The following is a 27752-nucleotide window of genomic DNA, read 5'->3' on the forward strand; positions in this document are numbered from 1 at the left end:
AATTGTCGCAACTCGCCTATTGTTCCGGCTGTTCCTTACTTTTCTTATCATTACCAAGAAGTGTGGCAAACGTGCGAAGCGGTCACAGTTGCATTGACGTGCCTATTACCCGTAAAAGTGAATATTTAGAACTTGTCACTGGTTCAATAAGGTGCATGTCTCGTTGGAAGCGAGCACTTGACTCGTGCATGTTTTTTGGTCTGTTGTCAACAGTTCTGTTCTTTGTACCGTACTATAACGTTTTCCTATCCGTCCCGTTCCGGTTAGCATTTCCTAGCCCTCAGTGTAACGCACAGTCTGGTATTGTGATGAAAAAAAAAAGAACGCCGCAGCTGTCGGCAACCACTTAACCCAGGTGGGGTTATGACACATGCTGAGACCAATATGCCAACCAGCGACGGCGACCTCATGGTGGATTCTCAACACTTTCTAGGGTTTGGTTAGGGATGCAGACGTACACTTGCACATACTGTTTCTGTAACACACCCGTCTCTTTTTGTTCGTCCTTTCTCTATCATTTTCTTTTTGTTCTGCCACACGGTGTCAATGCGATTTGATTCCGTAAAATACAATCCCCTGTAAATGTCAATCGTTTGTTAACGGGCTTGATCGCGCAGTTTGTTGTGTTTTGAATATGAGGCCACTGACACGTCCTTAACTAGTTCACTCCCCTTGCGAAGGTATAGGTTTAGGAACTGAAGTGACTGCTTCGGCCATGCCCAAATTGAGGAGGCTCGCTATTGCGGCCATCGTTGCGAGTGACTACAGCGCTGAGGTTCTATGGTGCTGGTACGTTTCAGGTGGCCGACGCGGACATTTCCAGTGTGTCGTAACCGACAGTACGGCCACGAATTCGCGTTTGATCTGTTTCTAAGCATGGACGAGTGGACGAATTGAAAATTATTTATGTGGGTATGGTAAAAGGCCTTACCACGCAAAGTAGTTCTACCGAACTGTAACATGTAAGAAGAGTATACTTCCAGCCTTGTCGTAGTCACATTTTTTCATTGTCTGTGTTCCCCTTATAGGCTACAACTGGCCCGGAACTGCAGTTTTTTTTTACGTTGTCGCTAGTTGGCCTGGCTCTGTCCACGACAGCAGGACATCAATAGTTTTTTTTTTTCGAACAGTTGTGCCAACTTCCTGTACGAAGATCGTTTTATTACCTGGAATTCCGTTCGGTGACAGCGGTTATCCATGTTTTCCATATCTACCATTACTACATCCGCGCTCGCAAGCTGAGAAGCGATACAACACCGCTCACATAAAGACCAGCAACACGGTTGAGCGAGCCTTTGGAGCGGTTACGACTGCCTATAGAGGAGGTGGTGTTCCTCTACATGAGTCCTGACCGGCGATGATGGAATGTCCCAGCGGGCAGATGGTCGTGGCCTCACGCAAGGACGGTGCCGGTAGAACAGCTGTGCCAGCGCCGTGCGCGTGGCAGCAGAGGCAAGTCCTCGTCATCACACACGGGCCGCTACATACCCTGTTGAGCTTACTTCGTGCCACCGGCCCCTCGACCAGCCTCGAAGGCCACTTTTGTGTTTGTGTGTCTGTGTTCTTCTCTTTCTTTTCTTTTTTCTTGAAGGAATAGCAAGTCGGCCTACGCAGACTAACCTTTCCTTCCTTTCCTTTTTTCCCCAATAAACATATACTCCTTCCCACCCGAGCCTTCGGTGTGTGGAAGCGACTCTTTGCGTGCCTAAACGTGAAACTTTAAACCAAATTCGAGACGTATGTGACAACCATAACTGCGTGCAGCATTGCACAACATTACACGAACAATGATCGATTCGTGGGAGCTATAGCAGATGCCCCACAACGTCATCCCCATATCATCGTCATCATGTGTCTCTCTCTCCCTCTCTCTCCCACAACGTACACATGACGAACCACACCAACGTACGAATGAAACAGCCTTCTGGGGAGTGCCGAGACATCAGGAGCAGCCGTACGAGGGGCGTTCATCTCTAGGAATTTTGCGAATAAACCTCTCCCTGTTTGTAAACAAATGACGTCATAGTGTTCTACAGTGCCACCAATTTGGTAAAGCCCCAAAGCCGGTAGCACCCCGATTCGTCCAAATGTTTATTTCGTCCAAGTATTCACAACGTCCAAGTACTCAGCACGTCCGAAAAAAATTGGACATAGTGGGCATTGGACGAACTGAACCAAACGGGGGAAAACTTGACCAACCCGTCCAAATAACCGTACCGTCCAAACGCTTGTGTCGTCCGAAAAGGGAGGGGGATCTCCGAATGCGAGTGAACAATTGCTTCGTTTACGATTGAAGGTAGGATTTAAACATTCACACCGAAAGATGCGATGCCATACACCAAGTAAAACGAAAAACAAATGCTCAGCCTGCTCTGTTTATTTATTTTTCTTTCTTTCTTTTTTTCATTATTAGTTGAAGGTAAGATTTAAACATTCCCGCTGAAAGATTTTATACACCGAGTAAAACGAGAAACAAATGCTCAGCCTGCTCCGTTTATTTGCTGTTGTTTTTTCCTTTGAACAACTAACTTATTAGTTAGCATGGCCCAGCAAGTGGGACATGCGCTGCAGGTATGCCTTGATGACATGAGCAAACTGCTCTGTTACGTCTGTGAAGGGTGCTTCGTTTCCCAGCATCATTTCCCCTGAGCTGTATTTTCCGTACGCCCATCAGAAGGAAAAGCGCGCCTCTTGTATCGTCTCCTGCTTGGCGAAGCCCCGTTCAACAGCAGCCGAATGCATACCTGCAAATGGCGGTAAGAAGCATGAATACAAAGAGAGCAAGCGAGGGAGTATATATGCTATATTCTATTAATTATCATGATGATGTTCCCTGATTATGCGAATTTGTTGCTTACCTGGTTGTGCTTACATTGTGTATGGTTGACTCAAATTCGACGAGGAACTTCGAAAACGTCATGTGGGGTTGGCTCTTGAATTTCATGCGCAGCGAATTATGCCACCCTTCGGCGTGATCGTTTGTGCGGAGATCGTCCTCATCCGCAAACTAATTCCAGAGATGAACGTTGGTAAGCCACTGCCGCTCGAAGTAGTCTACGTAAAGGCAAAGGGCCGCAAGTTCCCTTTCAGATCCCTAGATGTTTCCAAGAAAGATCACTGACATTGGGAAACGCGATACGTAGCGAGAACACAGTTATAGAAAACAACACATCGTTAACTGGACGGTCACTGTAGGTCAGCGGTCCTGTGAACGGGTTTGTGTTTTCTGTGATTCCCCGTTTGATCGATAATCCATTTGCTTTCATGAATACAGTCACCTGCCATTCACCCAGTGTCAAAATGGCCTGTGCTTTCATGAATGCAGCCATGCAGTCGCCTGCCGAAAGGAGCAGAGCCTTTGGGAATTCCCCCCTTTGGACGAAACGGGCTATTGGACGGTACGGGTATTGGACGCGCTGGGCAAGTTTCTCCTCGCCTGTTCATTTCGTCCAAGTGTTCAGTACGTCCGATTTTTTTCGGACGAATTAAATATTTGGACGTTGTGAGCACTTGGACGAAATAAACGTTTGGACGAAATGGGGCGTAACCGGTCTTGAGGGGATTACGATGCCCTGAAACAGGGATGGGCAGTATTGAAATACATTGTAATTAAAATACTATTTAAAATATAAATACATGTATTTATATTTTGTATTTAAATACAGACTCGAAAAATGTATTTATAATTATATTTAAATCAAAATTTTCGGGTATTTATTCTTGTAAATACTTTATAAGTACTCATAAATACAGTATATACTGTCTCATATCTTAAAGTCGCCTTGCATTTGACCTTTCGGGAAGAAGGGCGAGTTTGGGGCGCAGTTATGCTGTGTTTGCGCGAGCATGCGCATGCGACAAACCATTTGAGATGGCAAGTTTTTCACTGTTGTTGCGGACAACGGTCACGACTACCGAATTACCTTGTTGTACGAAGCATCTTCGTCAAACTTAATTAAATTATTTTTTCATCGGCACCTGTGGAGATGCTGTTCTCCTTTACGAACCTGATTGTACGGCCGAACGGAAGGGGCCTAAAAGATGCTGTCTTCGAGAAACTTCTAATATTAAAGTCGCCATGAAAATCTAGCAAATAAATGCTATTGTTCGTTGCTGATTTGTCGTTATGATCATCGTTATTTCTGCCAATTCCAGATGACATTTTCCTCACAGTATTTATGGTAGTAGTTACGGTATTTAAATACTGTATTTATATTTTGTATTTAAATACTAATGTTGAAAAGTATTTATGAAGAGTATTTAGATACCCCTTTCAACAAAGTATTTTGTATTTATATTTAAATACTCAAAAAATATATTTATACCCGTCCCTGTCCTGAAAGGGACGCGACCTTCGGTCCTACTTTTCTTTCAGTAGGGGGCAGCGAATAAGTGCCCAGAGACAACTGTGTCGGCATATGACGCTCACAACTAACAAACGAGCACCTCAGTTGCGCAGTGACTTTCACATGATGTTGACGCAATACTTAAAAACAAGAGAGGCCAAGTTTCTCCATGACAAGCAAATAAAAAGGATTCCCGACCATGTGATTGAGCAACGCTAAGTAATAGGTTTTATGTCGTTTTAAGTTCTATGTTGTGTCATCTATATCAGAAACAGGCTATCCCAAAGCCGTGGCATGCGGCTTCGTAGAAGAGATGTTTTTTTTTTTTTTTTTTTTTGTGGCGTAGTTTCCCAAGGACTCAATGCGGCCCGCGGACACGAATGAGTTCGGCACCCCTGCAATAGATGACCCATGACCTGGCAGGCTACATAAAGCGCAACGCCAGTATCATCCAATGCATAGGTGGAGAGTTTTCAATCAACCGGGGCACAAGGCCCCCCTGCTTTTATACACAGAGGTAGGGAATTCTGTGTCGTGACGTTGTGGGGCAAATTTTTACAGGAGTTTCATGATCACTTTCATGAAACATGCTATTCTTGGGATATCCCTCGAAACTTTAATCTGGTGTGTCAGCTGGGTAGACTTTCCGGAGGGGGCCTGCCCCCCCCCCCCCCCCTTGGGAAAGTTCCATGAGGGTTCCAAAGTTCCAAAGTTCCGGAACATAAACGGACCTGGATCCTATTGCAGTACCACTGTATCCATACGAAATGGATAATTTCGAAAACTTGAAGTTCTTTAACGTGCTCCGAAAATCTCTGACAAACGGTCCTGGAAACAGTGTTTACCCCACTCACATTCCTACCGTCCTCGGCCGCAATTGAACCCGCTATTTTCGTGTTTTTAGCTTGCATTATAATTGTTCGCTTTGTATACTCATAACCCCTTTCAGACAGACAGGGCACTGACTGATGCCGACCAGGCATATGAAACATGCATATGTCAGCAGCGTATGGCAGCAGGTGTTTCCGCCACTAAGTATCCTGTGAGCACGGAGATCGACCAGATGTGTAGACGTGGCTGTGGGGTCTCTACAATGCACATTTTTTATAGCGAACGCGGTGCCCCGTTACACAGTTTGCATGACTCGTCCTGTTATACCGGAAAAGAACCACTGATTGAGTTCAGTCAGTTAGCCTCTGAGATAGAGTTCAATTTCTTTCTACGGTATCATATGTCAAGAGGAGAAGACATCTCCTGCTCAGGGTATATGCGCATTCTGTAGCAACAACCACTACAGCGGTACTCGGGAGAGGTCCGTGTAGAGACATCGCTGAGCAGGTCGTCCCGAAGTCTTTCAAGCGAACGGGTAGCTTTGACTGGATATTTGCTCTGATTTTTGCTCCGGATATTTGCCGTCGGCAGCGAAAAGTCCCCTGGTCCGTGCTGCTACAGGAAAGTAAGATGAAAGCTACTCTATACTTCATTTTTTGTGTGGCCACAGCGGTTGCAACAGACATCACAGTATACACTACCGGTGGTCGGATTCGTGGCGCCGTTGAACGGACACGGGGCATACCCGTCGCCCGCTTCCTCGGCATTCCGTACGCAAAACCTCCCGTCGGTTCACTTCGATACCGTCGGCCGGAACCAGCCTCACCATGGCAAGGAGTTCTAGAAACTAAAGAGTTTCGTGCTGCATGCGCTCAAGCCAACGGATCCTTTCCGCCGGACACTCCCTGGCTTGTAGACAAGAGAATCGTGAGTGAAGATTGCTTGTTTCTCAACATCTGGGTCCCACAGAAGTGCACCAAAAGAAAGGCAATTTTGATATGGATCCACGGCGGTGGCTTCCGTACTGGTACGCCATCGACGGAGCTGTACGACGGAAAGTTGTTGGCAGCTATCGGAGACATTATGGTAGTAAGCGTGGCGTATCGTCTTGGCAGTTTGGGTTTTCTCTACACCGGAGAGGACAGTTCGCCCGGAAATTACGGTCTGTTGGATCAGGAGCTAGCTATTCGTTGGATATGGGACAATGCAGAAGTTTTTGGAGGCGACAGGGCTTCAATAACTCTCTATGGCGAAAGCACAGGCGCAAGCAGCACAGGTCTTCATCTCCTGGCGGCTCAAAATGCAGGAATCGTGCGTCGTGCCATACTGGCGAGCTCGAGCCCTTACGGGCTACAACCGCAGAACGTAATTGGTCGTGAGTTGGCGACAAGGCTGGCGGAAGCCGTTGGATGCGAGGTGAATGGGGACGAGTGGATCAAGGTCGTGTCTTGCCTACGGTCAGTTCCAATTGAAGCCATACTACAAGCAGAAGACACACAATACCCTGACATGCTCCTCACTTTCACGCCGTCGTTCGGCCACGGCTACGTACCACGGTCATTTCAGGAAACACTTCGAGACCCGCATCTCATCCCTATTGATGCCTTATTGATCGGCGTAAATGCACAGGAAGCAAGCCTGTTCCTTTACTTGAAAGATACGAAGCGTTTCAACCTGAACAATGAGCCCGAAGGGCTGACCTACTCTGAGGCGCTAGCGTTTATGACTCGTCACTTCTATCCTGGCTTGCCAGAAGCCTTGCAAAATGCCACTACCAGCGATTTTGAGGCAAACGTCCAGCAGGGAGAAGGAATAATTCAGTCGCTGATAAACGCTTTAAGCGACCTCCTAATTACGTGTCCAACAGTATTTTTTGCTGAAGCATATGCAAGTCTAAACTACCCGGTCTACTTCTATGTGTTCGACCATCGGTCAGTGAAAAGTCGCTTTCCTCCGTGGATGGGCGCAACGCACTTTACCGAGCTCCAGTACACCTTCGGTATGCCGTTTCGGTTTCCAGAGCGCTACACAGACCTGGATCGGGAGCAGAGCATGCTAATGATGAAACTTTTCACAGACTTCATCAACACGGGGTAAGTACAGCTGGCATACCATCGCTCAGAGGCTACCACTACCTCGTGTATATCTTGTTTTACAGAAGGCCGATCTTACCAGATGGCTCCGAATGGCCCAGTTACACGAAGGAGGACCCTCATCATGTAAGACTTCAAGCGGGCAACACCAGCGTCGGTACTGCGTTCCATGAAAGCGGGTGTCGTCTTATCCGCGATGCTTTCGTTTCGCTCGGCCTCATAAAACCATGAGGAGTACAGACGAGACGAGCGAAAGTCGTGAAATAAAATTTATATATGGCTCATGTTTTAGTTTTACTGCGTTCATCACCCGCCGGAAATTGCCGCAACTGGCCTATTGTTCCGGCGGTTCCTTACTTTTCTTATCATCAACGCTCACAGTTGCATTGATGTGCCCAAGTGGATATTTAGAACATGTCACTGGTTGAATAAGGTGCATGACTCGTTGGAAGCGAGAATTTGTCTTGTGCGCGTTCTCCCGTCTGTTGTCAAAAGTTATGTTCTTTATACCGTACTATAGCGTCACTGGTTAACGTTTCCTAGCACTCTTTGTAATGCACAGTCTGGTATTGTTATGCAAACAAAAACAAAGACTCCGCAGCTGTCGGCAACCACTTAACCCAGGTGGGGTTATGACACGTGCTGAGTGCTAATATGCGAGCCAGTGACGGCGACCTCATGGTGCATTGACACCCTTTCCAGGGATCAACTATGCAGACGTACACTTGCGCATACTGTTTCTGTAACACGCCCGTCTCTTTTTGTCCGTCCTTTCTCTCCCTCATTTCCTTTTTGTTTTGCCACACGGTATCAATGCGATTTGATTCCGCAAAATACAGTCCCCTGTAAACATCAATCGTTTATTAAAGAGTTTGATCGCGCAGTATGTTGTATTTTGAATATGAGGCTACTGCCACATCGTTGACTAGCTCACTCCCCAAGCAAAGGTATTGGTTGAGGAATTGATGTGGCTGCTTCGGCCGTACCCAAATTGACGGCTTGCCATAGCCGCCACCGTTGCAAGCGACTACAGCGCTGTGGTTCTACGCTCCTGGTAGGTTTCGCGTGGCCAACACGGGCATTTCCAGTGTGTCGCAACTGACAGTACGGCCACGAATTTGCTTTTGATCTGCACCTTCCTCCTCGGTTGTGCTGTTTCTAAGAATGGACCAGCGCACGAAATGAAAATCATTTATATCAGTATGTAAAAGGCTTCGCCACGCAAAGTTTTACTCCCGAACTGTAATATGTCAGAAGAGTATATTTCCAGCCTTGTTGGAGTCACATTTTCTCATTGCCTATGTTCCCAGTATAGGCTACAACTGGCCCAGAAGTGCAGTTTTTTTTTTGTTTTTTTTTTTAGTTGTCGCTAGTTGGCCTGGCTCTGTCCACGACAGCAGGATCTTCGAGCAACAGCTGTCCCAAGTTCTTGTACGAGGATCGTTTGTTACCTGACATTCTTGCTTGGTGACAGCGGTTATCCATGTCTTCCTTATCTTCTGACAGCATTACTACAACCGCGCTCGCAAGCTGAGAAGCAATACAACACCGCTGACATAAAGACCAGCAACGCTGTTGAACGAGCCCTTGGTGTGTGGAAGCGACGCTTTGCATGCCTATAGACATGAAACTTCAAACGAAATTCGAGACATATGTGACAATCATAACTGCGTGCAGCATTGCACAACATTACACGAAGAATTATCGATTCGTGGGAGCTGTAGCAGATGCCCCACGACGTATGAATGAAACAGCCTTCTAGGGAGTGCCGAGGCGCCACGACATCAGGAGCAGCCGTACGAGGGGCGCTCATCTCTAGGAATTCTGCAAATAGACCTCCCTTTGTTTGTAAGCAAATGGCGTCACAGTGTTCTACAGCGCCACTTGTTTGGTAGAGTTGAACTACGCTCTAAGCTATGGGGCGAACAAGGTCGCGCCCGAAAGCCACGGTCTTGAGGGGGTTACGATGGTCCCTGAAAGGAACGCGACCTTCGGTCCTACTTTTTTTCAGTAGGGGGCAGCGAATAAGTGCCAATAGTCTTCTCCTAGTTTGTAAACAAATGACGTCATAGTGATGAAAGATGAAAGTCACTGAAAAGGTTAGTCAGCTGCAGGAATCGAACCCACATCTTCTAGACTGGCGGTCCAGGGCTGTACCAACTGAGCTAAGCTAACACGCCTTCTCAGCGACTTCCAGGGTGCGTCATCTGAAGGAACAAACCAGCCACTCTCTCTCACTCATCCTCCTTTCACTCTTACATTTTTGCTCACTCATACACACATTCATATACGAGGGACCGACGCAGGCGGCAACTGTTGAACATGGGTTCGACTCCTGCAGCTGGCTAACCTTTTCAGTGACTTTCATCTTTCATCGTTAATTTCTTAGGCAAATTCAGGCTTTGTATGTATTTGTCCCTTCTACGTTGTTCCAGCCTCAGAACGTCAGTTCTTTCATGTTCATGACGTCATAGTGTTCGACAGCGCCATCGGTTTGTAGAGTTGAACTATGCTCGAAGCTATGGGGCGAACAAGGTCGCGCCCGAAATCCACGGTCTTGAGGGGATTACGATAGTCCCAGAAAGGGACGCGACCTTCGGTCCTACTTTTCTTTCAATAGGAGGCAGCGAACAGGGTGTCCATTCGTGGAACCCAGCTCTCCCCTTCCGATCTGTTTCGGTTTCAGTGTGTCGACAAACGTCATGATGACGTTTCTTGGGTAGAGGTCTGTGAACGGGCTATGGCAGGTGGGGGACACCAGGGAGAGTTGTCACAGTTTTTAGTTCTGAGCTTGCTGTGACGAAAATACATTCCTCAGACTGATGAAAACAACTGGATTTTGGTGCGATCTTTTGGCTACAGAACTCACTTATCAAACTAATGCTGGCTTTCAAAAAACATTTTATAAAAGACAGTTGCGCGGAGGTCGTCAAGTGTGACAATACGCCCCAGTAGCGGGGCAGTTTATCACACGGACTGAGGCAGGTTGCTTCAGTTGCATTTTCTCACAATATTTACTGCGGAGGTGGACCGAACGGAATACTTATTGGAATTTCATTTGCAAAACTTACTAAGCGCGCACAGAAAAACCTATTATCCTTAGCCTTATATTTTATATTTCCACGCCTGAGGAGTAATGCAAGCTAGCCATTACTGGCTGGTAGACCGGTTTTGTAATTGTAAAAAGCGGCACTAAATTATTGCACGATCTCTAAGATGTACTAAAAAAAGCTACTGAAACACTTTCTAGCGGATATAGTTGCACTGTCCGTTACTCTACCAGTTGAAGCGCGTGAAAACTGAGCCCTACGACATCCGCAATCCCTTTATCTTAGCAGTAGACTTAAAACTGTGTGACGTATACATTTGAAATCCCTGAAGAGATTTCCGAAAGTGGAATAAACATTAGGAACACGTTCGTTCTTCAGAGCTTTAGTGGGTGTCGTGCAAAATTGCAAAAAACGGGAAAGTTTACTTACTCGTTAGTGAAACAAGTTTTGTGCTGTGTGCACATTGCCGTACTTTCCATGACAATGAAAGTTTCCGTGTGGAAGATCCATCAGTAAAAGACGGCGGTGTGGTCAGGATATTTAAGGTGCATCATGTCCGCTGCAAACTGTTGAAGAACTAAAGGTGGCACTTGATGCTTTGAAACCTTGAGGCCAGGGACAGATAGGGAGAGTGATGGGAGCGCAAGCGACCACAGAGGAGATGTGGCAACTGTTAGGTGGATTGTGAACGGAGGAAGCTTGGGCCTCACTCTCATTAGCCACTTGAAGACAGCACTTTGGCGTCGCCGATAGATTTTTGCTAGAAGAGGGACGACGGTGCTGCGTTCTGAGGCGCATGTAATGACGAATGGTTTCCATCTGCACGGGCTTCGGCTATCACCATTCGAGTTCCCGCGGCACTCGGAACACCAAGACATATCCTCAGGCTCCGCGCAATTACACACCGAAATCTCTGTTCTTGAGTCTGGAAGACGCCACGCACCACAGGGAGGCTGTACACAAGTGTGCCACGCACTCAAGCGTGATGGAGGGCCAGAATTAAGGGACTTATCATCCAATCTCCGCTTAGCTCCGGCATAGTGACGGATGACAGACATCCACCGGTGGGTCTTGGTGTCTAAGTGGTCGACATGCTTCTTCCAGGACAGGTTGGAGTCCAGGATGACGCCCAGAAATCTGTGGTGTTTAACTTGTCTGAGCGGCGTATTACCAATGGAAGGCTGGCACTGGCGCATATCCTTCTTAATAAAGGATAGCGCTGCTCTTTTTTTCAGTCGAGGTATCCATACTTGCTTCAGTGAGAACCGCCGAATCCTATCCAGCGAAAGGTGAAGACGGCGGCGTATGGCTGGCCTTGATTTCCCAATTGTCCAACTACAAATGTCGTCGGCATGAATGGAAATTATAAGTCATCAGCTAACGCAGGACAGTAGGCACGCTATTACCACGTTGAAGAGAAATGTGCTTAAGACACTCCCTTGTGGTACCCCATGAGCTAAACTAATCTTCGGCATGGACCCCTTATGCATGCGAACAGAGTGTGCTCTGTCGCACAGGAAATCCGCCAGCCACAAGAACATTGTCAGAGGCCTGGGATTGCAGCAGTGCGTGCAGCACAGCGGGGTGACTGACGGTATCGTAAGCTCTTTTGACGCCCAGGAAAACCGCCATGACAATTTTCTTCTGGCTGTTGGCTTGTTCGACGGAAGTGACAAGGTCGAGAACCGAATCCATGGCGCTGCAATGGCGACGGAAACCTGTCACCTCTTTAGCGGGCGCACCCAAAGGATTTCTAGGCGAAGGGGTCTCTTTTAGACTCCGTGCCACAGGCCAAACCTTGGAGACACGAACAAAAGGCGAGAGACCGGCTCAGAACTGGCGCCAACGTCCTCTATCCACAGACTGTAGTTCCCTCTGGACAGACCGTGCTGCACGCCGTGTTGCCGAAATCTCTTGAAGCAGACCTGTTCGTCGAGCTTTTCGTTCCGCCCTCCTCCTACACGCCCGGAGCTGTTCAACGCGAGGATTGGTGCCCATATGACCCGTCGGCACCTTCACAGTTGCGGATGATAAGCGGAGGGAGGCACTGAGCACGTCAGTAAGTTGTTCAGCTGACATGTCCGGTTGTGCCTAGCCCGTGCTGTACTCTCGGAATGTGCTCCAATTGACTAGTCTGACCATCTTTGAGCGGATGCATTACGGTCTCGTAGACTGAACTGGGCGAATCACAGACTCTTGGAAGCGCTAGATCGCAGCACGCTCACATGGGCAATGAGAATGCGACACAACGTGAGGGCCACCGTAGTTGGCGCACTTCGGTTGCCGCCGAGCCGTGCAGTTGTTCAAGTTGTGAGTACCGGCACAAATTTTGCAGCGTTGAGGCCAGCCGCAGCTATGCGCAAGATGACCAAAGCGTTGGCAGCGAAAACATTGCACTGGGCCGTCCACGTACGCATGGACCTTGTAAACGCAAAAATCCTAGATCAACCTCCGAAGGCAACTTCAGGTTCGACCGAAACGTGAAAATGACACTTCTCAAGGGGACATGGCGATCCGAGTCGTCATCATGGGAAACGTATCGTACTTGTCGGCGAGACGAGACGACACCCTCACATGCCAAATAACAAGCCAAATCATCGTTGGTATAGGCGAGAGGAACATCGTTAATTTTCCCCTGCTTTTCCACATACGACGGCGGAATGATAACTTCAACATCGACGCCCGCGACCTTGCGATGAGCCAAAAGGTTGGACAATGCCCCCTCCGTCTTCACGAGGATGCACATGGATTCGTCGTTATTCACACGATGGGGCTCAACTTGCTCTTGTGCAGCAGACCGTATGTCTTTTGCAATCACGTTTGGATTCACCTTCCAAAAGGATTTCTCGGGTTGTATGGGTTTGAACAGCACTGGAATACCTCGCGACCTGTTCTTCCTGTAGGTTATAAGGGTAAAGGGATCTCAAAATAAAGTTTATGTTGTTCCGTACTAGTGCTGGCAGCAGTCATGTAAAGGGATTCTTTATTCATCCATCCATCCACAGCTATACCACGCGTGCTCCACATCTCCACTTCTTCGACTAATGGACACAACAAAGCAACTCTGGCTGCCTCATTTGTTTGCCTCGTTTGTTGATTAGGAACGACCGGAGAAATAGACGAGTATAAAGAACACGTAATACCAGCAAAATAATTGGCTGAGAGCGGCTGATGACGTTGCGGTAATTTCATGCGGCGAATGAACGCAGTAAGACAGACGCGTGCAAATTTTATTTCCAAACTCTCTCTCTATGCTGTTCTTGTCATGGTTTTATGAGGCCGAGTAAAATGTCAGCTGTGCGGATAAATCGACAACCCTTTTCATGGAACGCACTACCGATGCTGGTGTTGCCAGCATGGAGTCTTACATGATAAGGGTCTTCCTTCGTGTAACTGGGCCATTCGGAGCCATCTGGTAAGATCGGCCTTCTGTAAAACAAGATATACACGAGGTAGTTGTAGCCTCTGAGCGGTGGTATGGCAGCTGTACTTACCCTGTGTTGATGAAGTCTGTGAAAAGTTTCATCATTAGCATGCTCTGCTCCCGATCCAGATCTGTGTAGCGCTCTGGAAACCGAAACGGCATACCGAAGGTGTACTGGAGCTCGGTAAAGTGCGTTGCGCCCATCCACGGAGGAAAGCGACTTTTCACTGACCGATGGTCGAACACATAGAAGTAGACCGGGTAGTTTAGTCTTGCGTATGCTTCCGCAAAAAACTCTGTTGGACACGTAACCATAAGGTCACCAACGGCGTTTATCAGCGACTGAAGGATTCCTTCTCCCTGCTGGACGTTAGCCTTAAAAATGCCGGTGGTGGCATTTTGCAAAGCTTTTGGCAAGCGAGGATAGAAGGGGCAGGCAAGAAACGCAAGAGCCGCAGTGTAGGTCAATCCTTCAGGTTCATTCTTCATGTTGAAACGTTCCGGGTCTTTGGCGTACAGGAATATGCTTGCTTCATGTGCAGTTACGCCGATCAGCAAGGCATCAATAGGGATGAGCTTCGGGTCCCGAAGTGTTTCCTGAAATGACAGTGGTAGGTAGCTGTGGCCGTACGACGGCGTGAAAGTAACGGAATCTTGAGGGTATTGTGTGTCTTCTGCTCGTAAAATGGCTTCAATTGAAACTGACCGTAGACATGACACGACCCTGATCCAATCGTTCCCGTCTACCTCACATCCGACGGCTTTCGCCAGCGTCGTGGCCAACTCGCGCCCAATTTCGTTCTGTGGTGGTATTATCCCGTAAGGACTCAAGCTCGCCATAATGGCACGACGTACAATCCCTGCATTTCGTGTCGCCAGAAGATGAAGACCTACGGCGGCGGAGCCTACGCTTTCGCCGTATAGTGTTATTGAAGACCTGTCACCTCCAAACACTTCTGCATTGTCCCGTATCCAATGAATAGCTAGCTCCTGGTCTAACAGACCGTAATTTCCGGGTGAACTGTCCTCTCCAGTGTGGAGAAAACCCAGACTTCCTAGACGATATGCCACGCTTGCTACTACAATGTCTCCGACAGCTGCCAGCAGTTTTCCGTCGTACAGCTCCGTCGATGGCGTACCAGTTCGGAAGCCGCCGCCGTGGATCCATATCACAATTGATTTCCTCTTGGTGCGCGTCTGTGGGGCCCAGATGTTGAGAAACAAGCAATCTTCACTCACGATTCTCTTGTCTACAAGCCAGGGAGTGTCAGGCGGAAAGGATCCGTTGGCTTGAGCGCATGCAGCACGAAACTCTTTAGTTTCTAGAACTCCTTGCCATGGTGAAGCTGGTTCCGGCGGTCGATACCGAAGTGAACCTAACGGAGGTTTTGCGTACGGAATGCCGAGGAAGCGGGCGATGGGTATGCCTCGTGTCCGTTCAACGGCACCACGAATCCGACCACCGGTTGTGCATACTGTGATGTCTGTTGCAACCACTGTGGCCACACAAAAAATGAAGTACAGAATATATTTGCAAGTCATCTTACTTTCCAGTAGCATATATCCAGTCAAAGCTACCCGTTCCCTTGAAATACTTCAGTCACGCAGACTATACGTAATGCGGCGCTTGGAACAAAATGTGCATTAGAGAACGACTGGTCGATCTCAGGTTGGTTGCTACCGGAAACACCTGCTGCCACGCTTTCGACCTAGCATGTTGTATATCGCAGGCTTGCACCAGTTAGTGCTGTGATCGAAAGGGGCCATATGTACGCAAACCGAAGAACGGCGCAAAAAGAAATGTTCCAATAGATAAACAGCAAGCGAGCTGGCGGCATATACAGGGTGTCCCAGCTAAATGCGAACATATTTAAAAAAAATTATATATTTCATGAATTGAATGAATTATATATCACGAATTTTTAGCGAACGATCTATCCAACCGAGTTTTTCGTATCAGGTGGCCGATGGACCCAGATGTTCTCATTGGGACAACTTCGTAGCTTTTATAATTAAAAAGTTAATTATTGAAAGTTAATTAAGACATTGCCTTAGGAGTTTGCTAATGCCCTCCTAAGGGGTGCCCTTCAGCATATGCTATACTGCAATTGATTTCATCTCGGAAAAAGTGATATATATATATATATATATATTTTTTTTAAAGATATGTTCGCATTTAGCTGGGACAACCTGTATATACGAGGGGTGGTCAAGTCAAACTTGGACCTTATGTCTCCTCAGTGTACAAATGGCTCGCGCTACTTCTTTTTCGTCAATTTCACACGCGGCAGGCCTCCGCGTTCACCACGTGGTGGTCCCAAGTTTGTGCAAAACCGAAGACACGTGCTGGACAATATGGCCGACAACGAGGTGAGCGCCCACATCGAACAGCGAATTGTCATGACGTTTCTGGTGAATGAAGGCGTAAAGTCCTCTGACATTCACAAAAGACTTCAGGGTCAGTATGGCCACGATACACTTAGCCGCAGCAAAGCGTTTGAGTGGTGCAAACGGTTCCGAGACGGCCGTACATCAGTGCAAGACGATTCCGGCCCGGCTCAGAGCCCAGTGTCAGAGTTCCTGAGAACATCAAACTTGTGGAGCGGCTGATCCTCAAGGACCGACGGATAACATGTCTCGAACTGGCTCGAAAGACGGACCTTTCTGTAGGAACGTTGAACACTATCATTCATGAACACCTCCAATTTCGGAAAGTTAGTGCCCGTTGGGTCCCGAGGCAGCTCTCCGTGTTTGACCGGCAGAGAAGACGGGAAATCTCCCAAGAGCTAAGGTCCCGTTTCGGCACTGAAGGGCAGCCGTTCCTTGATCGGATCATCACGTGCGATGAAACGTGGGTGCACCATTTCACTCCCGAGCCTAACGCGCATCAAAACAGTGGAAGCATCCGGGCTCGTCAGCTCCCAAGAAGTTCCGAAGCACCCCGTATGCGGGTGAGGTCATGGCCACGGTTTTCTCGGACAAGGCTGGCGTTGTTCATGTTGATTTTCTGCCCAGTGGTACCACCATCAATAGCGCATACTACTGCCAGGTTCTCAGGGATGTGCATAAGGCGCTGAAGCAAAAGTGGCCGAGCCACATCACCAAAGGAGTCCTCCTCCTACAGGACAATGCACGCCCGCATACCGCGCGTCTCACGACACGCACCTTACGGGAACTTGGCTGGGAGTTGCTGCCACATCCCCCTTACAGTCCAGACCTCGCCCCCAGCGATCTCCATCTCTTCGGGCCACTGAAGGCGTTCCTTAGGGGCCGCCACTTCAGCTGCGACGACGAGGTCAAGAATGCGGTCGGATCATAGCTGCTACGCTCCGGTAAGGATTTCTACTCTGCTGGCATCCAAGCCCTCGTGAAACGCTGGGACAAGTGCATTAGTGGAGATGGAGATTACGTTTAAAAATAAAACTAATTTGTCTCCTGTAAGTTCATTTTACTTTTGCGAAAATTGAAAAGTCCCGGTTTGACTTGAACACCCCTCGTATCGATCTATGCTCATGACGTCTGCATTTGGACTGTTGGAAAATCGAGACCAGCAATCCTGCGTCATCTTCGACATTCCCTGGATAACATATTGTGGTACCTAACACAGGTTGGCATGGACATCTCAACTGAGAAATCAGTAGCGTGTATTGTCATCAAGCAGGCGAACTACCTATGGAGGTAGTCCCCTTTGCACTGACACTAACTGCACGTTACAATCCCACAAGCTAGACAACAACACTCTCTATGAGAGTTTGCTTTTTCGTACTGCCTATACCATGCGAGCAATCCAAACACGGGAGAGTCGCTGCGGAGGACAATACAGTCCTGGCTACAATACAGTCGGAGCAAGCTGGCTAGAACATGACTTGCCACTCACCCTGAGCGTGATGGAAAAGTCGAGCAGACGTCAGCCAGCGGCGAGAGCACTCCAGAAGGCCGTACAGTGCTTCTTCACGGGTGATGTGGCTACGAAGACCTGCCCTGACAGCCTGAAATATAGCTGCGTCTCCGGAGGCTGGGCCACCAAAAGCCAATTTGAAAGTTTATCTCCGTAATTAACAAAGGCAATTGTTTATGCTGAGTGTGCGGAACCGGCAACACTTCTAGGAACCGCACGGGGGCCCAGGAAACAGCCGAGAGCTGAAATACTTGCGTTAACCTGCGCCACGGCAAAAGAGGAACGTGACAACGCCTAAAACAGTTCTCGGGCGTTTCACACATCCCGCAAGACAGGCAACCGTCAGAACGAGAAACATGAAAACGGCGCAATCGCTCGCGAAGAGTAAGAATATCGTGGGCTAGCTTCTACTGAAGACTGGCGCGGTGGGCATCTAGCACAGTCGCAGTGATTCGACGCCAAGACAGCTTCGTCGGCACCGAAGGGACTGTGGGACCGGACTGCAACTCCCTGATAGCTGTATAAAAATTGCAGGCAGCCCATAACTGGGTGTCAGCGTCAGGAAACTGGTGTCGTAAACGTCTTGCGACAACAACACAGTCACTGTATTGATGAGGCTGGACTTCGGACCTAGGCCGGCCTTGGCATTTACTCGGAAGCATATGCATCGGTATCAGCTCTTCCTTGGCGATACGCCTCTTAGGCAAGTAACACATCGTGACTCCAGGGTGTCATCCTAGACTCCAATTTGTCCTGGAAGAAATATATCGATCACCTGGCCACAAAGGCACACCGATGAATTTCTGTCATTCGACACTTTGCTGGGTCGAAGTGGGGAATGAATGACAACTGAGTCATTTACTTTGGTTCAAAAGCTGTTATTCAATGTATAACCAACAGCGGGATACGTGGAACACTTGTCCCAGTTGTCACTGATATACTCCATCAGGGTCAGCGTCTAAGCGATCATGGTCACCATATATCCCTGCAATGGGTCCCGGGTCACTGTGGCTTGAGCGGAAACGAAGACGCTGACAGAGCGGCATCGGCTGCCCAACAGTCTCGGGCGGTTGTACCAACAGTGTTGTCAAGAGGAGACAGGAAATCACTTCTGATTGAGCTCATCTAGCCACTAGCTCGCCAGCACTGGGGTCGGGACACTACTGACAGGTCTCTCTTCTTCTTCAGCCACAAAGGAAATGGCCCTTAGTCACACCGGGCGATTGGCCAGGAGTATGAGAGGGGAAATAATAGTTCCAGGGGGACGGGCGGGCGTTGTACAGACTCGGGCGGTGGAGGGGTTAGGTGATCAGGCTACTGATGCAGGACGACTCAAAAGCGGCCGCAGGCAACGACGCTGGACGCCACTTCGGGGATCCATTTCTCCGTGTGCGAGGCTCCGAAGGAGAGTAAGGACGATAAGGAGAAAGGGATGCCCTGTCTGGCGAAGGGCAGGGTGAAATGGTTGCGGCGGGGCCTGTCGTACAGGCGACAGTGCAGCAGCAAATGCTCAGTGGTCTCGTCCTGCCCGCAGTGAGGGCACGCTGGCGATGGATGGGTACCCGCGCGGTGAAGGTAAAAATTTAGAGGCAGGGCGTGGCATCGAAGGCGCGTCAGCAGGACTTCAACACGGCACAAAGGGCAGCGGTCAGCGTGCCACGCGAAGGAAAGGTGATCGCATCGGGGGTCAAGCAAGCGGTGTCCAGACAGCTCCAGCAGCCTCCTATATCTGGCCCGAGTTACTGCGGGCAATGGAGGTAACAGGTCGATGAGTGGCCCATCGAGGGATGCCTTGGCCAGGTTATCATCCAACTCGTTGATAGAGAGGCCACGATGTCCTGGAATCCACGTCAAGACGACGTCCGTGATATGACTCGGAGTAAGGGACAGGAAGGTCTTCCAGGCGTCGATAGAGGGGTCCGACCGAGCTGCGATGACAGACAGAGAGTCTGCCAGGAGCAGAACCTTGCAGAATTGAGGAGGGACCACGCGGAGAGCCAGTATCATGGCGAGGAGCTCGCTCTCAAATACTGGAGTGATGTCCGGGAGGCGAATCGGGAAGTGCGCATCCAGCTGCGGGAAGACAATTCCAGCACCCGCCAGCCCGGCGGACGCGGAAGCATCTGTGGCAACAACCCGGTGAGTGTGGAACCGGCTGACGTGGTCCGTGAGGAGGGCCTCGAGCCTGGCCGGACGAGCAAGGACACGTCCAGGGAGGAAAGCTTCGACGATCAGCAGAGACAGGTCCCTCAGCGGGCAGGTGGGTGGTGCCAGATCAGACAACGATATCTTCAGGGGTGCCACAAGGGAGTCGACGAATACAAGTTGGGGGGTGTGGACCTGCACCACCGCCGAGAGACCCGTTCACGTTCCTGAGGGACTCATTGTGTCTGAACGCCAGTAGGTTCTGGCAGAGGGAAAGGAAGCAGTTCACTGACAGCAGGCGAAACCGGGTCTTGAGGGAAGGGATACGAGCTTCGACATAAAGCGCCTGGTTGGCTGCTCACTGGACAGAATCACGCAGTTTTTCACAAAAGTCGGCTTGGATATATCGGGGGACAAATCTGCAGCGCTCGCCTTCACAAGGAAGCATGTGCACCGATATCAGCTGTTTCTTGCTGGCTCGCCGATCAAGCAGGTGAAACATCACAGCTTTCTGGGTGTCGTCCTCGACCTCAACTTGTCCTGGAAAAAACACATCGATCACCTTGACAAGAAGGTTCAGCGGTGGACCTCCGTCCTTCGTCATTTGGCTGGCGTCAAGTGGGGTGTGGATGAGCAATCACTCCTGGCTGTTCACAAGGTTCTTGTTCGTAGTTCACTTGTGTATAGCCTTCCTGTTCTTCACGGCATTTCTGAGACGCAAGTTCAGCGGCTTCGGTGCTTCCTTGCACGCAGCCTGAGGATCTGTCTTGGCGTCCCCAGAGCTGCAGAAACGCGGATGGTCATCGCCGAAGCTCATAACATACCAATTGAAGTCCTCAGGACGAGGGAGACTGTACGTCATTATTTACGCCTTATCGCTCATCACCGCCGTCACCCATTGACAGCAAAACTTTGCGGAAGCAAATCCTAAATTTCCCTCGTTTGTAGTAAAGCCAACAGTGTCTTCGTCTCCCACGTGGTCTCTACCACTGCCCTCTATCTCCCCCGGCATTCCGGGACTCAACGTTAAAAAAAAAAAAGTGCCACCGTCAGTCCTTAGCCAGCTGTCATTGGACATGATGGTAAGCGTCTACACTGAGCACACTGCCGTCTACTCCGACGGGTCCTCTACACCTGTAAGTTCACCGGCCGCCTTCATTATTCCATCGGTCCAGGTATCTCACGGGTATCGCCTGGCACATTGCACTTCCTCTACGTCCGCAGAGCTGTACGGCATCTTGTCGTTCCTGCGGTATGCTCTGCACGAAGCTCCGCGAATGTGGGTTGTATACACGGACTCCAGGGCAGCCCTGCAGTGTATAGAGAGCGTGGGTGCACGAGGTACATTGACTCCAATTGTCACGGACATCCTCAGCGACGCTCAGCGTCTTTGCGACGTAGGTCACTCCATCACTTTTCAGTGGATCCCAGGTCACTGTGGACTAAGCGGAAATGAAGAGGCGGACAGTGTGGCTGCTGTTGCCAGACAATGCCATGCGGTGATACCGAATATGTTGACCCATGGTGACAGGAGGGCATTCTTGTCGGCGATGATCCTACCAATGGCGTCCCAACGATATCGCCGGGATATTACAGACAGGTTGCACGCCGTCGATCCAACTTTATCGTTTTCCCCCCCATGCCGTTTGCCCCGCTGTCTCACCTCCCTTCTGCATCGACTTCGCCTCAATGTGGCCTTCACCCCGCAGTTCAGACACAGACTAGGTTATGCTTCAACCAGCTCGTATTCCAACTGCGGCATAGTGGCAAATATTCAACACGTCCTCATCGACTGCCCTCTGTACGGTTCGAAGAGAGCAATGCTCCGTTCCCAACTGACCCGTATCAACAAGAAACCGCTCAGCCTTGCAGCAATCTTGGGTCCTTGGTCTAACCCTGTGCAGCAACTGTCAATGCCTGCACTCATTCTATGTGTTCCTGACGTCTTCTAACCTGCTTGAACTCCTATGTCCTCAGAGCTGTTGCCATGAATGCGGAGATGTGCTCTTCACAGCATTTCATCTCCGGTGGCCGACCGGATGAACTACTATCCCCATCAGTTACGACGCACCTGCGTGTGTGATATCTCATTTGCGTGTGTCATGTATGTGTGCGAGTGTGTATGCCTCATCTTTTTCATCGTCATCCCACTCATATATTAACCCACATGCACTGAGGTATGGTACCGCAATTGTTGCGGTGAATCACCTCATCCCATAATCATTCATGTAGTAGCCGTTGTTGTTTCGTCTCTATGTAGCCTTCACTCCCCAACTCAAGTACTGGATCGGACACTGTGACTAGAGATGCGAAGCCCCGAAAAAAAAAACGGAAATTTTGGGGAAAAAAGCAGTTTCTTTCGTTTTTTTTTTCCTTGTCTCCGGAAAAATTGCCCAAAATTTCCAGGCGACAACATTAAAAAATGTTAATTTTCGTGCCTTCGATGCGTCCTAACACGCCAACAGTGCCTTAGGTGCCTCTAATCCGCCAACAACCACCAACTTGGAGCTCCGTCTGGCGCCATCGCGTTCACACAAGGTCGGAGTTCTGGACTTCTGGTCAGACCACTGGGTCAGACTGGACGGATTGTTCCAATTGCCTATCGCTGAGTAGACAGCAGTCTCCTGATGCTCTGCTCTGCATTTATGCCTAGAGAGTAAAAACTACTAGCTTCTAGCTCATTGTATGCTGTGGCTTGGCCGGCAATGCTTCGACTCAGGGGAAACAGGGGGTGGGGAACTAACATCGGAGCATGTGCAATAGAGCGGCGATAAGTGTCTTGAACTGCAATGTACATACGCCGCTGCGCGCTGCGTTCCCAAGCAAGCAAGCACGAAGCACAGAGCAGCTTGCCGGCAGAGAAACACAACCGCTGGTGATGGTGGTGGTGGTGGTGGTGAAAGGGCTTGCCGTTGTCGGCCTCGCGTATGTGGGCAACGTAACGACTGACGCCCTGGGGGAATGTGCGTCCAGGGCCGACTTCTAAGGGAACTGTGCCGACATATGTCTGAGAGCGTCTGAGGAAAACCCAGGAAAAACCCCAGACAGCACAGCCGGCACCGGGATTCGAACCCGGGTACCTCCCAGTCTCGACGTGAATAGCCGCTGGTGCGTTCGAGTGCTGGTGGAGAGTCAGAACGTACACTCGAACGCACTCTGGAACGTACAGCCGCTGGTGCGTTCGAGTGTACGTTCTGACTCTCCACCAATTAGCTGCGTCCTTTTCCTTGCTGCGCTGTGCCGTTTAGTAAATCTAAATACGCCTCCGAACCTCAAGAACAGAGAGAGGAGAGGCGGGCTGGGACCGGGCTTGAGCATGGTAACTGTCGGGTGCGGGCTGGGCCCGGGCCTGCGGAGTCGGGCTCGGGCTGGTAATATATAGAAGACGTCGGGCCCGGGCCGGGTGCAGGCTGTAGCAGCCGGGCCTGGGCCGGGCACGGGCCTGAAAATTAGGCTCGTGCAGTGCTGTACTTGGAATGCAAAAAGTAATTTGTCAACTAATTTGCAAAGTTACCACAGCGTGTCTCATCTTGCCCCGAGGATTGGGACAAGACGAGACAATCTGCATTTTTGAATTTCCTGTTCTGTATTTACTTTAGAACCGGCCACGTCCGTTCTGATTTACAGTTGAGAAGCTCTAGAACTCTGATCAGATCAGGGGGGGGGGGGATATACATTTATCAAAAGGAAAGGTCTGCCAGACCAAGGTCGGCATGCTATTCCGTCAAAAAGAAGAAGAAGGGTGGGACAGATCAGAGCTTTAGTGTGCGCCGTGCAAAATTTGAAAATTGGATTACACGATCGTGACTGAAACAAATCCTATGCTGTGTGCTCCTTGCCATATCCTTTCCATGACAATGAAAGTTTCTCAGTTAGCGGTTGCTCGTGCCGCTGACAAACAACGGCTGAGCTGCTCTGCTTTGTTTCCTCTGAGTAGCGAGTGTGACAACTGGCCCGTGTGACAATTCTCCGCGGTCCCTCTACCTTTTCGGAAGACAAATCGCAGCAGTTCTGGTTTATTTCTGCGCATCTATACACGACTCTAACCATAGTTTGCAGCGCATTCATGCACTTTTGTTATTTCTTGTTATATACTTAATTTATTGTAAAGCGACTATACTTCTTGGACTGCAACGCATGTGTAGCGGCCATCGCTATCGAATGCGTTCGAAACCCGTGTATTCACGTGTGGAGCAGCCGTTTCCACAAGCTGACTTATCCTGGACATGTACGTTCTTTGACTTCCTCCGCCTGCAGAAAAGAGCGCGAGCTATGGCTTGGATACGGCAGACAAAAACGAGACGACGAGATATTTCCTTTCTGTGCCTGTTTTTCGTGAGCCTTCCCGCGTTTCCAGAACCTTTTCGTCCTTTACATTCTCCCAAAGTTTTCGTAGTCTCCTCCGTAGACTCCTATTGAAACTTCTATTGAAACGTTGTCTCCTATTGAGACTGCTGTTGAATTCGTTTGCCAACAATTGATAGGTCTTTGTTTTTTGCGAGGTCGTTCTTGCGTCCGTTTTCTTGCTGTCGATCCCTGCTGTTGGGATTGCTCACCGGCAACAGTAGAACTTTTTTTTTATATAAGCGTAGCGGGTATCATGTCGTACTATGTTTCTGTATGCAGCACCATTCATCATCTCAAAGTAAAGTTTCGGTTATTGTATGTACTAGTGCTGTCAACAGTCATGTAACGGGATTCTTTATTCATCCATCCATCCACAGCTATACCACGCGTGCTCCATATCTCCACGTCTTCGACTAGTGGACGCAACACAGCAACTCTGGCCGCCTCATTTGTTTATTAGAAGAGCAAGGAACAATCGGAGAAATAGATGGGTATGAAGAACACGGAATACCCGCGAAATAATTGGCTGAGAGCGGCCGATGACGTTGCGCTAATTTCATGCGGCGAATGAACGCAGTAAGACATACGCGTGCAAATTTTATTTCCAGACTCTCTCTTTTCGGAGCTTGTCATGGTTTTATGAGGCCTAGTAAAATGTCAGCTGCGCGGATAAGTCGACACCCATTTTCATGGAACGCGCTACCGATGCTGGTGTTGCCAGCATGGAGTCTTACATGATAAGGGTCTTCCTTCGTGTAAGTGGGCCATTCGGAGCCATCTGGTAAGGTCGGCCTTCTGTAAAACAAGATATACACGAGGTAGTGATAGCCTCTGAGTGGTGGTATGGCAGCTGTACTTACCCTGTGTTGATGAAGTCTGTGAAAAGTTTCATCATTAGCATGCTCTGCTCCCGATCCAGATCTGTGTAGCGCTCTGGAAACCGAAACGGCATACCGAAGGTGTACTGGAGCTCGGTAAAGTGCGTTGCGCCCATCCACGGAGGAAAGCGACTTTTCACTGACCGATGGTCGAACACATAGAAGTAGACCGGGTAGTTTACTCTTGCGTATGCTTCCGCAAAAAACTCTGTTGGACACGTAACCATGAGGTCACCAACGGCGTTTATCAGCGACTGAAGGATTCCTTCTCCCTGGTGGACGTTAGCCTTAAAAATGCCGGTGGTGGCATTTTGCAAAGCTTTTGGCAAGCGAGGATAGAAGGGGCAGGCAAGCAACGCAAGAGCCTCCGAGTAGGTCAATCCTTCAGGTTCATAGTTCATGTTGAAACGTTCCGGGTCTTTGGCGTACAGGAATACGCTTGCTTCATGTGCAGTTACGCCGATTAATAAGGCATCAATAGGTACAAGATTGGGGTCCCGTAGTGTTTCCTGAAATGACAGTGGTAGGTAGCCGTGGCCGTACGACGGCGTGAAAGTAACGTAATCTCGAGGGTATTGTGTGTCTTCTGCTCGTAAAATGGCTTCAATTGAAACTGACCGTAGACATGACACGACCCTGATCCAATCGTTCCCGTCTACCTCACATCCGACGGCTTTCGCCAGCGTGGTGGCCAACTCGCGCCCAATTTCGTTCTGTGGTGGTATTATCCCGTAAGGACTCAAGCTCGCCATAATGGCACGACTTACAATCCCCGCATTTCGTGTCGCCAGAAGATGAAGACCTACGGCGGCGGAGCCTACGCTTTCGCCGTATAGTGTTATTGAAGTCCTGTCGCCTCCAAAAACTTCTGCATTGTCCCATATCCAGCGAATAGCTAGCTCCTGATCCAACAGACCGTAATTTCCGGGCGAACTGTCCTCTCCAGTGTAGAGAAAGCCCAAACTTCCTAGACGATATGCTACGCTTGCTACTACAATGTCTCCGACAGCTGCCAACAACTTTCCGTCGTACAGCTCCGTCGATGGCGTACCAATTCGGAAGCCACCGCCGTGGATCCATATCACAATTGATTTCCTCTTGGTGCACGTCTGTGGGGCCCAAATGTTCAGAAACAAGCAATCTTCACTCACGATTCTCTTGTCTACAAGCCCGGGAGTGTCCGGCGGAAAGGATCCGTTGGCTTGAGCGCATGCAGCACGAAACTCTTTAGTTTCTAGAACTCCTTGCCATGGTGAAGCTGGTTCCGGTGGTCGATACCGAAGTGAACCTAACGGAGGTTTTGCGTACGGAATGCCGAGGAAGCGGCCGATGGGTATACCTCGTATCCGTTCAACGGCACCACGAATCCAACCACCGGTTGTGTATACTGTGATGTCTGTTGCAACCGCTGTGGCCACACAAAAAATGAAGTACAGAATAGATTTGCGAGTCATCTTACTTTCCAGTAGCATATATCCAGTCAAAGCTACCCGTTCCCTTGAAATACTTGAGGACTTCAGTCACGCAGACTATACGTAATGCGACGCTTGGAACAAAATATGCATTAGAGAACGACTGGTCGATCTCAGGTTGGTTGCTACCGGAAACATATGCTGCCACGCTTTTGACCTAGCATGTTGTATATCGCCTGCTTGCACCTGTTAGTGCTGTGATCGAAAGGGGTCGTAGGCACGCAAACCGAAGAACGGCGCAAAAAGACACGAAATGTTCCAATAGGCAAACAGCAAGCGAGCTGGCGGCATATACAGGGTGTCCCAGCTAAATGCGAACATATTTAAAAAATATATATATATATATATCGCTTTCTCCGAGATGAAATCAATTGCAATATAGCATATGCTGAAGGGCACTCCTTAGGAATGCATTAGCAAACTACTAAGGCAATGTCTTAATTAACTTTCAATAATTAACTCTTTAATTATAAAAGTTACGAAGTTGTCCCAATGAGAACATCTTGTCCCTTCAGTCACCTGATTCCGGGGCAGTTTTCAGAACAAAAATCCGTTCGATAGATCATCCGCAAAAAAATCGTGAAGGAACACCTTTTTTTTTTTTTTTTTCATTGCGCAACTTCGGAGACGCGTCTTTCCTTCACCCACAATTTGACAGGGTGAAGGAGCACAGTGCCGCCCCATGCGTCGAAGATTAGCTTTAACTTGCGGAAACAAAATAAAAAGAAATGTATCGAGTCACTCTATCGGAACTGCCCTTATCTTGGGTTGCATTTTCTGTTTTCTTTTAATTAAAGAACCTTCAGGTGGGCAAAAGCAGCACAGACCGACCGCTGTGGCGTCGCTCATGATCTCAGTTGTCTCGCGACGTAAACACCCAATTATTATTATTATTTGTTTTCTTTTAGTCTCTTTCGAGGACGAAAGAGGCGATAGTGTGCTCTTTTTCTCTCTCACATTGGGGGTGAAGGAAAGACGCGTCTCTAGAGATGCGCAATGAACAAAATAAAGGAAAAAATTGTGTTCCTTCACGAATTTTTTGCGAGCGATCTATCCAACCGATTTTTGTTCTGAAAACGGCTCCGGTATCAGATGTCCGAAGGAACCAGATGTTCTCATTGGGACAACTTCGTAGCTTTTATAATTAAAAAGTTAATTATTGAAAGTTAATTAAGACATTGCCTTAGGAGTTTGCTAATGCCCTCCTAAGGGGTGCCCTTCAGCATATGCTATGCTGCAATTGATTTCATCTCGGAAAAAGTGATATA

The 27752-nt window shown here is 49.0% G+C and overlaps 4 protein-coding genes across 6 annotated transcripts in view; 2 read left to right on the top strand and 2 right to left on the bottom strand.

Moving 5' to 3' along the window:
• LOC135388923 (TM2 domain-containing protein 3-like) overlaps positions 1 to 27752 on the top strand; it is a 140594-nt gene that overhangs the window by 42052 nt on the left and 70790 nt on the right. The window lies entirely within an intron of this gene.
• Positions 5808 to 7274, top strand: LOC135389756 (acetylcholinesterase-like). The gene has a single exon (XM_064619787.1). It carries the CDS (start codon positions 5808 to 5810, stop codon positions 7272 to 7274), a length of 1467 nt encoding a protein of 488 aa, XP_064475857.1.
• On the bottom strand, positions 8630 to 15286 carry LOC135389757 (acetylcholinesterase-like). Its single transcript, XM_064619788.1, has 3 exons — positions 13815 to 15286; positions 13689 to 13749; positions 8630 to 8800 (listed from the first exon to the last, which is right to left on the bottom strand). Exons 1-3 carry the CDS (start codon positions 15284 to 15286, stop codon positions 8630 to 8632), a joined length of 1704 nt encoding a protein of 567 aa, XP_064475858.1.
• Positions 24764 to 26466, bottom strand: LOC135389758 (acetylcholinesterase-like). The gene is made up of 2 exons (XM_064619789.1): positions 24995 to 26466; positions 24764 to 24929 (listed from the first exon to the last, which is right to left on the bottom strand). The coding sequence occupies exons 1-2, from the start codon at positions 26464 to 26466 to the stop codon at positions 24764 to 24766; spliced, it is 1638 nt and encodes a 545-aa protein (XP_064475859.1).

This window comes from Ornithodoros turicata, chromosome 3 (genome assembly GCF_037126465.1).
Source record: "Ornithodoros turicata isolate Travis chromosome 3, ASM3712646v1, whole genome shotgun sequence".
Classification (NCBI taxonomy): domain Eukaryota; kingdom Metazoa; phylum Arthropoda; class Arachnida; order Ixodida; family Argasidae; genus Ornithodoros; species Ornithodoros turicata.